General features: G+C 37.3%; 1 protein-coding gene and 1 non-coding gene across 6 annotated transcripts in view; one reads left to right on the top strand and one right to left on the bottom strand.

Moving 5' to 3' along the window:
* SINHCAF (SIN3-HDAC complex associated factor) overlaps window positions 1-15,803 on the top strand; it is a 33,906-nt gene that overhangs the window by 7,744 nt on the left and 10,359 nt on the right. For all 5 annotated transcript variants that reach the window (XM_042946194.1, XM_042946195.1, XM_042946196.1 and 2 more), the window contains exons 2-4: window positions 9,252-9,399; window positions 10,695-10,794; window positions 12,713-12,839. In XM_042946194.1, the coding sequence (XP_042802128.1) occupies window positions 9,272-9,399; window positions 10,695-10,794; window positions 12,713-12,839 (355 nt within the window). In that variant the 5' untranslated portion in view covers window positions 9,252-9,271. The remainder of the gene's footprint in view (window positions 1-9,251; window positions 9,400-10,694; window positions 10,795-12,712; window positions 12,840-15,803) is intronic.
* LOC122225671 lies at window positions 2,299-2,401 on the bottom strand. The gene has a single exon (XR_006205287.1). It is a non-coding gene; the product is annotated as a U6 spliceosomal RNA (small nuclear RNA).

The following is a 15,803-nucleotide window of genomic DNA, read 5'->3' as shown; positions in this document are numbered from 1 at the left end:
TTTACTGGATCCTGTACTTACAGGTGATTAAAGATAGCATACCACTGACTAAAAATGGTGTCGCGGGTGGCATTAAAAATTACAGCAACTAAGGGTTGCTCATAACTTTTGATCATGGGTGTTTTTTCGTGTTTATATCTCTTCCTTTCCCATCATCCTGTCATTTAAAGTTCAGCTCTAAAGAAATGCCATCTCCTTCACTTCAAAGTTGTCTTTGGTTGCTTGGTTCCTTTTGTCTTTGTTCACTGCTGCTTCCTTCCCACTTTACAAATCTTTTGCTTGTCTCTTTGCAGCTTCCTTCCCATTCTACTCTATGTCTATTCTGTACTCTCTGCTGTAGACTATGTTTCCCACTGGGTATCTCTCCATCTGTATGTCTTTGAGGAAGTTTGTTTAAGCTCTCTGAGCTGTTTCAGCTACTACCACTTTGGTTAAGTCAAGGTGTGCGATCATAACTAAGGTTTTGGGACATGGTGCTAGAAAGGAGTAAAGTGAAAGTAATCTTCCTTCATTCTTGCTTCCCTCAGAGGCAACCACTAGTTATTCGTTTTTAAAAATATCTTTTAACAAGTCAGTTTATGTACTTAAAGTCCCATTTAAAAAACCCATTATGGGATTGTACTGTATAGTTGTTACTCAAGTTGCTTAATATTACAGACAAGATATCTTGGATAGTTCCCATGTGCACATGTTACATATCTATTGCATTCTTTTTTTTTTTTTTTTTTAACTTTTTTTAATGTTTATTTTTGAGAGAGACAGGCAGAGACAGAGACAGAGCACAAGTGGGGGAGGGGCACAGAGAGAGGGAGACACAGAATCCAAAGCAGACTCCAGGCTCTGAGCTGTCAGCATGGAGCCCGACATGGTGCTCAAACTCACAAATTGCACCTGAGCCAAAGTCAGACACTTAACTGACTGAGCCACCCAGGTGCCCCTATTACATTCTTTTTATGGGCTGAAATGGTATTCTGTAGTATGAAGACATAATTTAACAACTCTAAGAATCCACTGACATTTAGGATGCTTCCAGTATCTTGTGTATTTTTTTAAAGGTCTGTGTCAGTGTTTTTTTTTTTTTTTTTTTTTTTTTTTTAAGAAAAAGTGATCATTAGAAGCTGTAGGATTTTGGTCTACTGAAAACTAAAACTAAAAACACTTTAGGAATACTTTTTGCGAGGTTGCACTGTTAATTGTGTTTATCAGAATTTCAGTTCCCAAGGTGGTATGGAGAAATTGTGACATTAACTATAAAGTTGATTTTTCACCCGTGGCATATTTACTTCTCTCTCAGTTTTCCTCCGTCCAGTCCATGCATTGGCATTTTGAGTTGTTTTTTGTTTTGTTTTTTTTAATGTTTGTTTATTTTTGAGACAGAGAGAGACAGAGCATGAACTGGGGAGGGTCAGAGAGAGAGGGAGACACAGAATCTGAAGCAGGCTCCAGGCTCTGAGCTGTCAGCACAGAGCCCGACGCGGGGCTCGAACCCACGGACCGTGAGATCATGACCTGAGCCGAAGTTGGAAGCTCAACCAACTGAGCCACCTAGGCGCCCCTTGCATTTTGAGTTTTGAAAGGTATTTTTGAAAGTAAGAAAAACTTTACATCCTGAAAGGAATCTAGAAAGTGGAATTGGGAAGTTATTATATTTAGGAGGAACTATTGGTGTCCTTCAAAGTGTACCAAAAAAGGTGAGCCTATTGGATGTTGTATTTATCATAACAAAATAAATCTCTGTTTTCCTTGATGTTAAATTATCACCCTTGTAAGATTTAAAAGATAAGACAGTACTCTGCAGAATTAAGTTCTTCACCTCCCTGTCTCCAATTCCATATTTAAAAGGGTACTTAAAAACTTTAAAATTTGCATTTTACTACTCTTCATACTGTTTCCTTGTTAAAAAAAAGTTTTATTTATTTACGTAATCTCTACACCCAACATGGGGCTCGAACTCCTGCCCCTATGATCAAGAGTTGCACGCTCTTCTGACTGAGCCAGTCAGGTCCCCCTTTTGATACTGTTTCCTGATTAAAGTCAGGCTTAAAGTGATTTTAGTGTTGTTAAAAGATGATCTTTAAACTTAGAATTAAATATTATACTTTCAATATTAGCTATTGCTGTGAAGATTCCTTTTGTTTCCGTTTATATTACATTGCATTTAGTAAACCTATGTGTGTTGAATTAAGTGTAAAATATATCATCCCTGCTCTTTGGCTTCATAATCTCTTTAGATTAGAATTGGTCCTTTTTTTCCTCCTTTATCATTTTTTTTAATATATATTGTCAAATTGGTTTCCAAAAAATAAGCAACGCTTCACAAATTTGCGTGTCATCCTTGCGCAGAGCCCGTGCTAATCTTCTCTGTATTGTTCCAGTTTTAGTATATGTGCTGCCAAATCACACTAGAATTGGTCCTTTCGATGGGGCTGCTGGCTGGCTCAGTCAATTGGCAAGAGCATGAGTTCAAGCCCCCCATGTAGGGCCTACAGATTATTTTATAAATAAATAAAGAATAGATTTGCTCCTTTTTTTTTTTTTAAACAGTTTGCCCCCACACTTTTCCTTGTTTTAACACTAAGGTTGCATTCCCCATCCTTTCGTTAATTTGATCATTAGATTTATATGAAATGTACAACTTTAAAGTGAAAAAAACCAACCAATTAATCATATTTTAGAATTAATTATTGCATTTTCAAAAATTCACTTTTTGTTGTCTATGTTACAATATTTGCCCATATAATTACAGTTATTTCTCTTCTAGTTTTTGCTGACTTAACCATTTAATCTTGTTAACTTTGGGAGATTGAATTAATTTGGACAGAACAGTAATTTAGCTGGTTGATTCGTGTTTGTTACAGTTTTTTTTTTTTTTAATATTGAGAGTGTGCGTGCGAGCAGGAGAGGGGGCAGAGAGAGAATCCCAAGCAGGCTCTGCCCTGTCAGCGCACAGCCCCATGATGTGGAGCTTGAACCCACAAACCATGAGATCATGACCTGAGTCGAAATCAGGAGTCAGATGCTTACTTGATTGAGCCACCCAGGTGCCCCTGACTGTTTTTTTAAAATTTGTGGTTGTTTGCTGATAGCAGCCAAAGAAATGTTAATGAAAGTGCCTTGTAAAACATGAAATGTTGTATGAACAACTTTTTTAAAAAACAACTTTTTAAAAAAGTTGAATCAGCACGTTTATTGAGTACCTACTAAGTGACTGGCATTATTCTAGATGTTGAGGTTGCAAAGATATATAAAGACAGGAGAATTCGTAACCCAGTCTGTTTCCATTTCTGTTTTTAAAGTTTATTCATTTATTTTGAGAGAGACAGAGACACAGGGTAGAATCTGAAGCAGGCTCTGAACTGTCAGCACAGAGCCTGATTTGGGGCTCAAACCCATGAACCCATGAGATCATGACCTGAGCTGAAACCCACGAGTCAGACACCCAACCGAGCTACCCAGGTGCCCTAGTCTATTTTCTTTTCTTTCTTTTCATCTTTTCTTATTAATTAATTAATTTAGAGAGATTAGGTCTTTTTTTAAAGATTTTTTATTTTTATCATTATTTTTAATATAATTCATTGTCAATTGGCTTCCATACAACACCCAGTGCTCATCCTAACAAGTGCCCTCCTCAATGCTCATCACCCATTTTCCCTCTCCCCCACCCCCCTATCCACCCTCAGTTTCTTCTCTGTATTTAAGAGTCTCTTGTGGTTTGCCTCCCTCCCTCTCTGTTTGTTACAGTTTTTTCCCCTTCCCTTCCCCCACGGACTTCTGTTAAGTTTCTCAAGACACACATGAGTGAAAACTTATGATATCTGTCCTTCTCTTACTGACTTAATTCACTCAGCATAATACCTTCCAGTTCCATCCGCATTGCTGCAAATGGCATGATTTCATTCTTATTGCCAAGTAAAATTCTTTTGTATATATAAAACACATCTTTTTCATCCATTCATCAGTTGATGGACATTTAGGCTCTTTCCATAATTTGGCTGTTGTTGAAAGTGCTGCTACAAACTTTGGGGGTACATATGCTGTTGTGTATCAGCACTCCTGTATTCCATGGGTAAATTCCTAGTAGTGCTATTGCTGGGTCATAGGGTAGTTCTATTTTTAATTTTTTGAGGAACCTTCATACTGTTTTCCAGAGCAACTGCCCCAGTTTGCATTCCCACTGGCAGTGCAAGAGGGTTCCCATTTCTCCACAACCTCCATCCTTACCCGCTAGAGACTTTTTTTTAAATGTTTATTTATTTTTGAGAGAGAGAGTCCTAGAGTGAGTGGGGGAGAGGCATAGCGAGAGGGAGACACGGAATCCAAAGCAGGCTCCATGCTCTGAGCTGTCAGCACAGAGCCCAGTGCGGGGCTTAAACTCAAAAACCTTGAAATCATGACCTGAGCTGAAGTCAGATGCTTAACTGACTGAGCCACCTAGGCATCCCTATTTTCATTTTTTTTTTTTTAATTTTTTTGTTAACATTTATTTTTTATTTATTTTTGAGACAGAGAGAGACAGAGCATGAACAGGGGAGGATCAGAGAGAGGGAGACACAGAATCCGAAACAGGCTTCAGGCTCTGAGCTGTCAGCACAGAGCCCGACGCGGGGCTCGAACTCACAGCCCTCACGGACCGCGAGATCATGACCTGAGCTGAAGTCGGCCGCTTAACCGACTGAGCCACCCAGGCGCCCCCCTATTTTCATTTTTAAAAACAAGCTTACTGAGATATAATTCACACACTGTAAAATTCACTTTTAAAGTATGCAATTCAGTGGTTTTTAGTATACTTACAGAGTTTTGCATCCATCACCATTATCTAATTTTAGAAGACAAATGGCAGTTTTTAATAATCATTTTAAGTCTTTACTCATTTTTGGCTCTATCTCAAAATTTAATTTTCTTCTGTTTTCCCCACATGCTTAAGAGCGAGATTGTATGTGTCCACTCTCTTCTATAATTATTCATCAATTAGGGAGCAGATGGTAATAGCTTCCTTCTATTAAAACTGCTGAATTAGGGGCGTCTGGGTGGCTCATTTGGTTAAGAGTCTAACTTCGGCTCAGGTCATGATCTCGCGGTTCGTGGGTTTGAGCCTGGCGTTGGGCTCTGTGCTGACAGCTCAGAGCCTGGAGCCTGCTTCGGATTCTTTGTAACCCTCCCTCTCTGCCCCTCCCCCACTTGTGCTCTGCTCACTCTCAGAAATAAACAAATATTAAAAAAAAAATTTTTAAACTGCTGAATTAATGTGACGCCTATGAGAATAGATACAAAAGTCACAAATGGGGCGCCTGGGTGGCTCAGTCCATTAGTCATCTGACTTTGGCTCAGGTCATGATCTTGTGGTCCCTGAGTTCGAGCCCCGCATGGGGCTCTGTGCTGACAGCTCAGAGCCTGGAGCCTGTTTCAGATTCTGTGTCTCCCTCTCTCTCTGGCCCTCCCCCGTTCATGCTCTGTCTCTGCCTCAAAAATAAATAAACATTAAAAAAAAATTTTTTTTAAAGTCACAAATACTTTAACAGTTTACAGTGTCATTTGAACAAATAAATTGTTCTGGAGGAATCATTTAATATTGTACATCTGTGGAACTAGGAAAGAAGTATTCTAAAGAACCACCAGGGTTGTTGAAATAACGAAGTCCCAAGTTTAGAATCAAATTGTGTCTTGCTTACCTACCTCCTTCTTGATATAAAAAGTAAGTTAGGGGGTGCCTGGTGCCTGAGTTGGTTATGTGTCTGACTCTTGTCTTTGGTTCAGGTCATGTTCTCACAGTACGTGAGTTCGAGCCCCACATCAGGCTCTGCTGACAGCACGGATTCTGCTCGGGATTCTGTCTTCCTCTCTCTCTCTGCCCCTCCCTGCTCATGCTCTCTCTCTCAAAAATAAACATTAAAAAAATACTAAAAATCACTTGCTTTCAGAGTCATTTTGTGCCCTTAATTTTCCTCTGGAGATTAGGTAGGGGTTTTTCTTGTTTGTTAGTTTTTAACACATGTAGGTCTATAGATTCTGTGAAAATGCTTTCATTAGTCTCTGGGCTCCGCAAAGCTCAAAATGGTTAAACACTAACCACTGCTTAACTGGGTTGCTGTAAACAAAGCCCAAAATGAAACCCCTGTGTATTTGCTGCAGATTCCCAGGTGCCTCTCAAGTGCAGGAATAAGCTCAGAAAAGGTTTAATAAGTTTATTAAGTAATCATCCATTAAAAGGTTCATATGCTACTTGTGTGTTGCATCAGGGCAAGTGCCTTGCACCTTACTGCATTTAACACTGCTTGGAAGAGTGTGGACCCTAGGATTTTGACCACTTTCAGATATTTAAGCTGAATTTTATTAGGACGAACGTAAGGTCACAGAGCTGCATAAAGGATCAGTCAGAGGATACCAGGCTATTTTATTTTGCCTGGTATGTAAAGACGAATATTATTAAATCTGAAGAATGGGATGTCTTGCAGGGCTGTTGGGTAAGTTTTGTGGAGATCCCCACCAACAAAGAAATCATACCGAAGGGGCTCTTGGGCTCAGGTCGTGATCTCCTGGATCGGGAGTTTAAGCACTGATGGTGCCAAGCCTGCTTTTGATTCTTGCTCTCTTTCCCTCTCTGCCCTTCCCCCCCGCCCCTCAAAAATAAATAAACTAAAAAAAAAAAAAGTATTAAAGTAAACTTAAAAAAATCATATTGAAGATGAACACTTGATTCACAATAGCTGATTATAAAAAGGAAAGCCTCAGTATTTAGCTATAACCCTAACATTTCTTAGGGTTACGATTAACCCAAGCATAATGACTGGCACAAACTGGTTTCTTGGTCAATCCAGGCAGTAGTTCCTACCCGAATGCTGTGGTGTTTTGTTTTGTTTTGTTTTTCAAATACTGTTTGGTTTTGTTGGCATGCTTATTTGTGGAAAGGGTAGGGGATTGTGAGGGGAGAGATAGGAATCTATCTGTTGTAATAGGATTTGGTCTGTGTATTAATGGAATGAACTGGCCTTTCTTGCTGTACTTCCTTTGTCCTTGCTGAGAAGGGAGGCTGAAGTTTTCTAGAGTCATTGATGAAGCTGTAAGAGGAAGTGTGGACTTTTGACCTTCTTGATGGTAATGGAGAATGTTAGGGGAGTTTGGGTAGCCCCCATATTAGTGCGAGGACTGGAAAGAGTTATGGAACATTTTGGCCTCAAAACGGGAATATACAAATTGAAGCAATAACTTCTGCTTTTCTACCACTTTTTTTTTTTAATTTGTATTAATTATCCTGTGTCATTTGACATTATTTTTTTTCCAAAGCAACACAACCATTTTCATTTATCACTTGGGTTTAATTTGAAAAAAAAAAAACAAACACTGTTTCATTTCACAGGCCTTCCCACACCTTTTCCTACTATGGAGTATCTTCATTATTTTTTTTCTCTCAAAATCAAGTTCCCAACTACTCCACTGAACAAAAATAATCAACTGAGAATATTTTCTTGTTTTAACAATTCTTAAATTGAAGAAACTTTAAACTTAATTTTTGAAATGCATCAGTGGACTTCTGCCCCACCCATCTCCCTTCTTTGCCTGCTTCTCTCACCAACAAAAACATTAAAGAATACTTGATAAACAATAGCCCTTGTTTAAAATGAAAGCTTCAGTGTTTAGCTGATTGTTTGCTAATAAAATATTTTCTTAAAAACAAATCAAAAGTCCTTGCCCATATTTCAGAATTCCTCTATCTCAGAGATACATACACACAGCCTGGATATTACATTATTTCTCTGAATTGCTTTCATAAGTACTTGCTCTGGTATACTAACCAGAACTGAGGTGAAATGGGATCAGATGAGAGATCATCCAAAGTACTAAAGTTTTTGTCTTACTCCTGTATTTCAGTGTATTTCTAAAAGAACTTTAAAAGGATAGTGTTCTGTGGTTATAACTCCTAACACTATAAGCACCAATCTAATTGGTATTAGTAACTTATTGATGCTGTATGTGATGCTTTTATGATGATTTTTAGTTGGATCCTTACATACACTTGTCCATTGGGGTTTAGTTTGTATATTCATTGCCTTTTTATTCCCTTTCTTAGTCCAGATGTTCTGGTGAAAATGGCCCTTGGTTTGGATTTTTTTTTTAATATTTTTAATTTATTTTTGAGAGAGAGAGTGGAGGAGGGGCAGAAAAAGAGGGGCCGGGGACAGAGGATCCAGAGAGAGGTCTGCACTGACAATAGGGAGCCCATGTGAGACTCGCTCCAACTCATGAACCATGAGATCATGATCTGAGCCGAAGTCGGATGCTCAACCGACTGAGCCACCAAAGTACCCCCAGTTTGGATATTCTAAATTTCTTCTAAGGCGTGTATTTACTGCCAAATACATTTTTTTATACGTCTAGCTCTAGGACTGTTTCTTCCTTCCTTGCATGATGTTGAGTTTTTTTTGTTTTTGTTTTTGTTTTGTTTTTTTGATCATGAGAATCAATAGTTTATCTCACCCTACATTTCTTGGATATCAGCCTCTCACTGCTCAGGCTCAGGACTTCATAGAAGAGCTCTAAAAACCTCTGTAACAACTGAACAGACCAATGGTCAGGAAATATGAGCTTGTTTTTAATCCATTTTGATGATTTTATAAAATTATTATTCTTAAATCCTGACTTTGGATTTTTGTGAATTTTACATCCTCCTTTCAGTCCACTTGCCAGCTTAGAACTTCTCTTTATCACAGAAGAAATCCCCTCTAAACTTCCCATAGGGCAAGGTATTATGGGTTGATGACTATTGAGCTACTTGTGTGCTTAATGTCAAATAGTGGTCATGGTAAATGCTCAAAACTTCCCCAGCTGGGAATCACTTCAGTGTAAAGGTGCAGAATAGAAAGGGGGTGCCTTACTTTACATTTTAGGATGTGTCCTTTGTTGTGCATGATTCCATCATTTTATAGTGCGGAGACTTTGTTACATTTTTTGCTTAAAAAGTTGATTTTTAAAAATGCCTCCCTCCCCTCAGTTTTAGAATGAGTGTGGCCAGGAGGGTAGAAGGAGGTGTGATAGAGACCGATCTTGTTAAAAAACAGGTATTTTTTGTGTTTTATACACTTGCCGGGGTAGTGCCAAGAATGGAGGGAGATCCAGGAGGACTTCCCCACAGCCCTTCTGTCTGGCTTGGTCATGTAATATCAAGTTGCCGGGGTTGGGGTGGAGCAGACAACTCTCTTTTAATGGTTTCTTGTTATAGCCCTCATAAAGCTGTGTCAATTCCCCTGGCTTTACAGACTATTGCCCAGAAGAAAAGATGTTTGGTTTTCACAAGCCAAAGATGTACCGAAGTATAGAGGGCTGCTGTATTTGCAGAGCTAAGTCCTCCAGTTCTCGATTCACTGACAGTAAACGCTATGAAAAGGACTTCCAGAGCTGTTTTGGGTAAGATCATCTGATGTTTTTACCATTCTTAGAGTGAAAAAGATCATAGCTTACGGAAATCCTTCCAGGCGAGGCAGGCAATTGGAGCAATGTGCTAATAAATTAAAATCACTTACATTCTCATCTAGGCTATTTTAAGGTTCTTGCTTTTAAAACAAATCAATACTGACAGCCTACCCTTTTCCAGATTATAAGGAACTACAAATTGTGAAGCCCCTTGTAGTTATAATCAAACTCTTTTGTTTTTAACATCAAGATATAAAAGACTTTTAAGAAATTACTCTTATTCTCTCTTATACTAGTTGTCCTCTGGTAGTTTTCTGTTCTTTGCATTGTTTTTCTAAATTATGGTAATGTATTTTAACCCATCCTGCTGAGGATGCTAATAAGACTTAATGTTCTGCCCTGAGATCTGTCAGGGTACATTTCATTTTATAATTTTGTTCTTTATTTATCTTTGGACAATAAACCTGCTTAATAAAGTGGAATTTACTTTCCAACAAATACTTGGATAAAATAGAATAGTTCATGTTGAACCATTTCCCATGTTAGAAGTTATTTTTACCACTTTGTTTCTCTTATCAAAATACTTGTTGATTACTTATTGTTAATCCTGGATTTTGTGCTTATTTTGAAGGTTGTCAAAAAGAGTTTCTGCCAACTTTGCCTTTTTAAAAAATTACATTTGTCACTTAATGTCTTCATTTCCAATGGTATACGTGATAAAAGTTACCAGTATTTTTCTGTATGTATTTATAATACAGGAAAAGTGTATAATGAAAGTTCTTCAAAGATATAATTTATAAAGAGCTTGGTTGACTAGTGTTACAGATTTTCTTCCCCTTATGCAGATATAATCATTTTTTAAAAATTACAGTGCCTCTTGGGTTTTGTGTGTTGTAAAACCAGAATATCATGACACAGTATTTTATGTAAAGAGTGGCGTTTTGTTGCTTATGGAAATATCTACACACTTCAAAAAAGATTAAGTGGACAACCTTGTTTTAAACCATAGTGACCAGGATCTCCTCTAGCTCTTAAATTTTATTATTATTTTATTTTATTATTATTTTATTTTAAAATGACCAAATTGCAGTACATAGAATTGGTTCATTGGATCTAGGAGTTAATTATATTTCTAAAATGTACTATAGAAACTATGTAACTGTATCATCCAGGACAATTAGCAATAGCATCTATAAACTGTAATTGGATTTTTTTCCCAAAAGAAATACACTTGCATGAATTCTTAAATATAAATGAGTCTAATAAAAGTTTGATTGTTTTCTTACTAGGTTGCATGAGACTCGTTCAGGAGACATCTGTAATGCCTGTGTCCTGCTTGTGAAAAGATGGAAGAAATTGCCAGCAGGATCAAAAAAAAACTGGAATCATGTTAGTTCATCTTTTGTCTTTCTCAGTTATACCTCTATTACATTTATTTGTTTTGAGAGAGAGAGAGAGAGGGAGAGGGAGAGAGAGAGAATCCTAAGCAGGCTCTGCACTAACAGACGCAGTGTTCAATCCCATGAACCGTGAGATCATGACCTAAACTGAAATCAAGATTTGGGTGCTTAACTGACTGAGCCACCTGAGTGCCCAGATAACTTCTATTACATTTAAAGTAACATTAGTTTTCACCCAATTTAGGAAGTAGTACGTTCCTCAGATGGAAAAGTGAAAAGAATAAAGAAAAACACAAGTTGCTGCTTAGATATAATTACTTAACATTTTGGCATGTTTAGAAGCAAAATTTTGAGTAGTGTATCATTTCCCTAAGGCTGTATCCAGTATCCCCATTTTAGAGATTCACAGTGTACATTTCATGTATTTCCAAGGTTAATTAGACATGGATCCTTTTTTCATCTCAGGGGAACATTTATCCTAATTCCTGGAGGTAGTATAATGAGCACATAGGGTTTAGCACCAGAACTGGATTTGAATCCTGCCTTACTAGTTGCAAATTTTGGGCAAGTTCCATTTATTTATAAAATGGAAACATAGTAGCTATCCCACAGAGCTGTTGTGAGAACTGAATGAGATTTATATATAAAATATAACACAGTGATCAGTTATGTGGAAGCTATTCTTACTCTGTGTATTTAAATCTAGTTGAGATTGTAGTGGTATGTAAATGTGTATTCTGTTTGCCCTTTGTCATTGGTTTTCAGTGATCAGAACAGCACTGTTAAGTCTTATGCTAGCTTTTAAAACATTTATGGTATTTATACAAAATACTTGTTTTTAAGTCAGCATGCATTTATTCTTTATCTTTTTTCCCCCTAATACTAGTATTAATTAGCCTTACATTGTCCTTTGGTTACGGTGTTACATTATTTTGATAGGTTTTTGTGGGTCTGTTAATTTATAAAAAAGGGAATTTTCTTTAATAGTTTGTCTGGAGAAGTTGAAAATTGTGATTTTGAAGGTGATGACAACCTTTTTAAGGGTACAAATCTGCAAATAGTAAATGTGAATAAATTTGTAAGAAATAGTACCGTGTAGGTCTAGACCAATGGCCATGGTAGACTATGGGAGAACATGCCATTGCCATCATGTAAATGACCTTAGGGATTAAAGTGTATGGTGAAAAGATCATAAAGCATAGTTGTGAAAACGTTAATTTGAGTCTTGTATCCCTCTCTACCCATTCTTGCCCACTTACTAGTTTAGTGAAATAAGGCAAAAGATAATTTCTTGTTTTCTTTCACCCTAAATTGGAGTTAACAAATAGCCCCCTTACTGCTTTGTAGTGAAAGTAAACTCAAACGTGTATGAAAGGGGAGCCTGGGTGGCTTAGTTGGTTAAGCATCTGACTCCTGATTTTGGCTCAGGTCATGATCTCACCATTTGTGGGTTCAAGCCCTGCCTCTGGCATAGCACTGACAGTGTGACAGCGTAGAGCCTGCTTGGGATTCTGTCTCTGCCTCTCCTGGGAGCGTGTGTCTACTCTCTAGAAAAAAAAAAAGTATGAAAGCTTTTTGCAAACTGCAAAACACTGTCTGATAGAAATGTTAGTTGTTGTAAGTCTTGATTTTCTTTAACCTTTTGGGTCATTCTTACCATATATAAATCTATTTAAGTTTTTTGTACAGTATATTGTTACTATTGCCTGCTTAGAAGAAAAAAAACCCACGAGATAAATTATTCTTTAATACCATGTGATGATTAAAAGTGCACATGGGCTCTCAAACACTCTAGTAGAAAACTGCTTCTCAATTTAGGCTCCTTCAAATAGGCATTTGTCTGAACTAAAGGAATACAAGAGGTGTCATTTTTTAAGTGGTATTAAATATTCAGTATATTCTTCCAGGTGGTAGATGCAAGGGCAGGACCCAGTCTGAAGACAACATTGAAACCAAAGAAAGTGAAAACTTTATCTGGAAACAGGATAAAAAGCAACCAGATCAGTAAACTACAGAAGGAATTCAAACGTCACAGTAAGTTTGAGGTTTTGATATTGAAATAAGAGTAGTTAAGAATAGTTGTTTGGTTTTTATTTTTACCTGGGGGTGGCATATGGTATGTATAGATTTTTAAAGTTATTTTCTTTAAAGTGTTGCAAGGCATTGTCAACGTGGTAGAGATATTTCTATGAAATCTTTTAAAATTTTTAATGTTTATTTTGTTTTGTTTTATTTTTAATGTTTATTTTTGAGAGAGAGCATGAAGGGGAGGAGAGGGGCAGAGAGAGGGACACAGAATTTGAAGGAGGCTCCAGGCTCTGAGCTGTCAGCACAGAGCCCGACATGAGGCTCAAACCCACCAACTGAGAGATCATGACCTGAGCTAAGCTGGGTGCTTAACTGACTGGGCCACCCAGGTGCCCCTTGAAACTCTGTCTTTAGTCCTGATGACATAAAAGTAATTTGACTAGCTGACCACTTCTTCAGATTGTATGGAGATCGCTCTGACCACTCTGATCTGTTTATTGACCTGTTAAGTTCTAGAAGATGAATTTTTCAAGCTTGTTTACTTGATTTTTATGCATAAGGAAATAGAGGTCTGGAGATGTGCAGAAAGGTATGTAAATAATATTAGTGGACAGTCTGAGACTAAAGCCCAGGTTTTCTGGAAAGTAACTTTAGGAATCATAACTTACATATTGCGGTAAAGCTAGCCTCAGGACTTTCAGGTTTCTGGGACAGTGTGTGTTGTGTGGAGTGATGGAATGGGAAAGGAATGATAAATTAATATCAGGTTCATCTACTCTTAAAGGAAGTTGTTGAGGGGGAGAGCACCTGTAGTGGTACTTCTGTATTTCGGAATTTAGATTTCAGCTTTTGAAAAGGAATTGCAGTGCATATAATGTTGTTTGTTATATGTAACACAATGAGGGGAGGGTTTCTGAGGCAAAACAACTGAAATCAAACACATTAGTATTTCTGCCGTAGAAATGTAGTCATATTCACAAAGGTGGAATAAATAAAACTTGCATGGGCTAGTCAGGTTTGGCTACCCTAATGTTATAGTTCATTCATGTCAGGCCAGATTTTGTGGCCAAATGGGTTGGGAATAGACTCTGTTTTCAGAGCTTTTTCAAAACTGTAGATGAGGTTGTGGACTGGTCAGAGAGTTTTCAGGATTATAAAAACAATTTGTAGGACGCTGTTAGACAAAATATCATCAATGCTTGTTTTAGAAAAATGGTAAAAGAGAGTTAAATACACTGATAAGGTAGAGTGAGGAAAGGAAAACTGTCATCTCTTGGGACATTTTGGTAGATGTACCAAGTATTTTACATACATAGTTATCTCAGTAATTTGTTTTAGAGATTAGGATAGGAAGTAGAGTGGTGATTTAACCTTGAGCCAGGTTACTTAGTAAAGACGATAGAGATGAGTTTGACCTCAGGTTTGTCTAACTTCAAAGCTGTTTGCTCTTTCTGCAACACCACCCTGCTCCTTGAGGTAGTATATAACCAGTGCCCACGACTCTGAAGGCTTTGCAGATCATCTGCTAACTTTCTGCTCTTTTAAGTAGGTGTTACCAGTCCATAGTTATTCTGATGATACATTTAATCTTCGACTAAAATATTTTAATACTTTATAGTAAAATATTTAGGTGATATGAAATATGTATGTATTTTAACTATACATGTTCTTTAAAAGTTTTTTTCAAGTTCTTCTTTACATTCCAGTTAACAAACAGTGTAATAATAGGTTCAGGTGGAGAATTTAGTGATTGATCACTTACGTACAGTACCCGCTGCTCATCACAACAAGTGTCCTCCATTTAACCCTCAGTTTGTTCTCTATAGTTGAGTCTTTTTATTTTCCCTATGTTCATGTTTTGTTTCTTAAATTCCACATGAGTGAAATTACATGGTATTTGTCTTTCTCTGACTTATTCATTAGGCATAATCCTCCCTAGCTCCATCTACTTCATTGGAAACCTTTTTCTTTTTGAATCTCCTTTTTAATGGCTGTGTAGTATTCCATTGTAGACACTCCCCACCCCCACATCTTTATCCATTCATCTATATAGATGGACATTTGAGTTGCTTCCATATCTTGGCTATTGTAGATAACACAGCAGTAAACACAGGGGTGCATATATCTTATCAAAAAATTAGGGTAATAATATGATCAAATAATCATTCTACTTTTAATTTTTTTTTTGAAATTTTTAAAATTTATTTTATTTTTTAAAATTTACATCCAAATTAGTTAGCATATAGTGCAACAATGATTTCAGGAGTAGATTCCTTAGTGCCCCTTACCCATTTAGCCCATCCTTCCTCCCACACCCCCTCCAGTAACCCTCTGTTTGTTCTCCATATTTATGAGTTTCTTCTGTTTTGTCCCCCTCCCTGTTTTTATATTATTTTTGTTTCCCTTCCCTTATGTTCATCTGTTTTGTTTCTTAAAGTCCTCATATGAGTGAAGTCATATGATATTTGTCTTTCTCTAATTTCGCTTAGCATAAAATACCCTCTAGTTCCATCCACGTAGTTGCAAATGGCAAGATTTCATTCTTTTTGATTGCCGAGTAATACTCCACTTTATGTATATATACCATGTCTTCTTTATCCATTCATCCATTGATGGACATTTGGGCTCTTGCCATACTTTGGATATTGTTGATAGTGCTGATATAAACAGTGGGGCCATGTGCCCTTCGAAACAGCGCACCTGTATCCCTTGGATAAATACCTAGCAGTGCAATTGCTGGGTTGTAGGGTAGTTCTGTTTTTAGTTTTTTGAGGAACCTCCAAACTGTTTTCAACAGTAGTTGCACCAGTTTGCATTCCTACCAACAATGCATGAGGGTTCCTTTTTCTCCACATCCTTGCCAACACTTATTTCTTGTCCTTTTTTATCTTTTTTGGATAAATGTCTATTAACATCCTCTACCTGTTTTGTAACTGGATTGTTTATACATGTTCCTTTCTTAACCAGCTA

The sequence above is a fragment of the Panthera leo genome, chromosome B4 (genome assembly GCF_018350215.1).
Source record: "Panthera leo isolate Ple1 chromosome B4, P.leo_Ple1_pat1.1, whole genome shotgun sequence".
Classification (NCBI taxonomy): Eukaryota; Metazoa; Chordata; class Mammalia; order Carnivora; family Felidae; genus Panthera; species Panthera leo.
The sequence above is the reverse complement of the archived record's forward strand: the minus strand, read 5'-3'. Positions and strand labels throughout refer to the sequence as shown.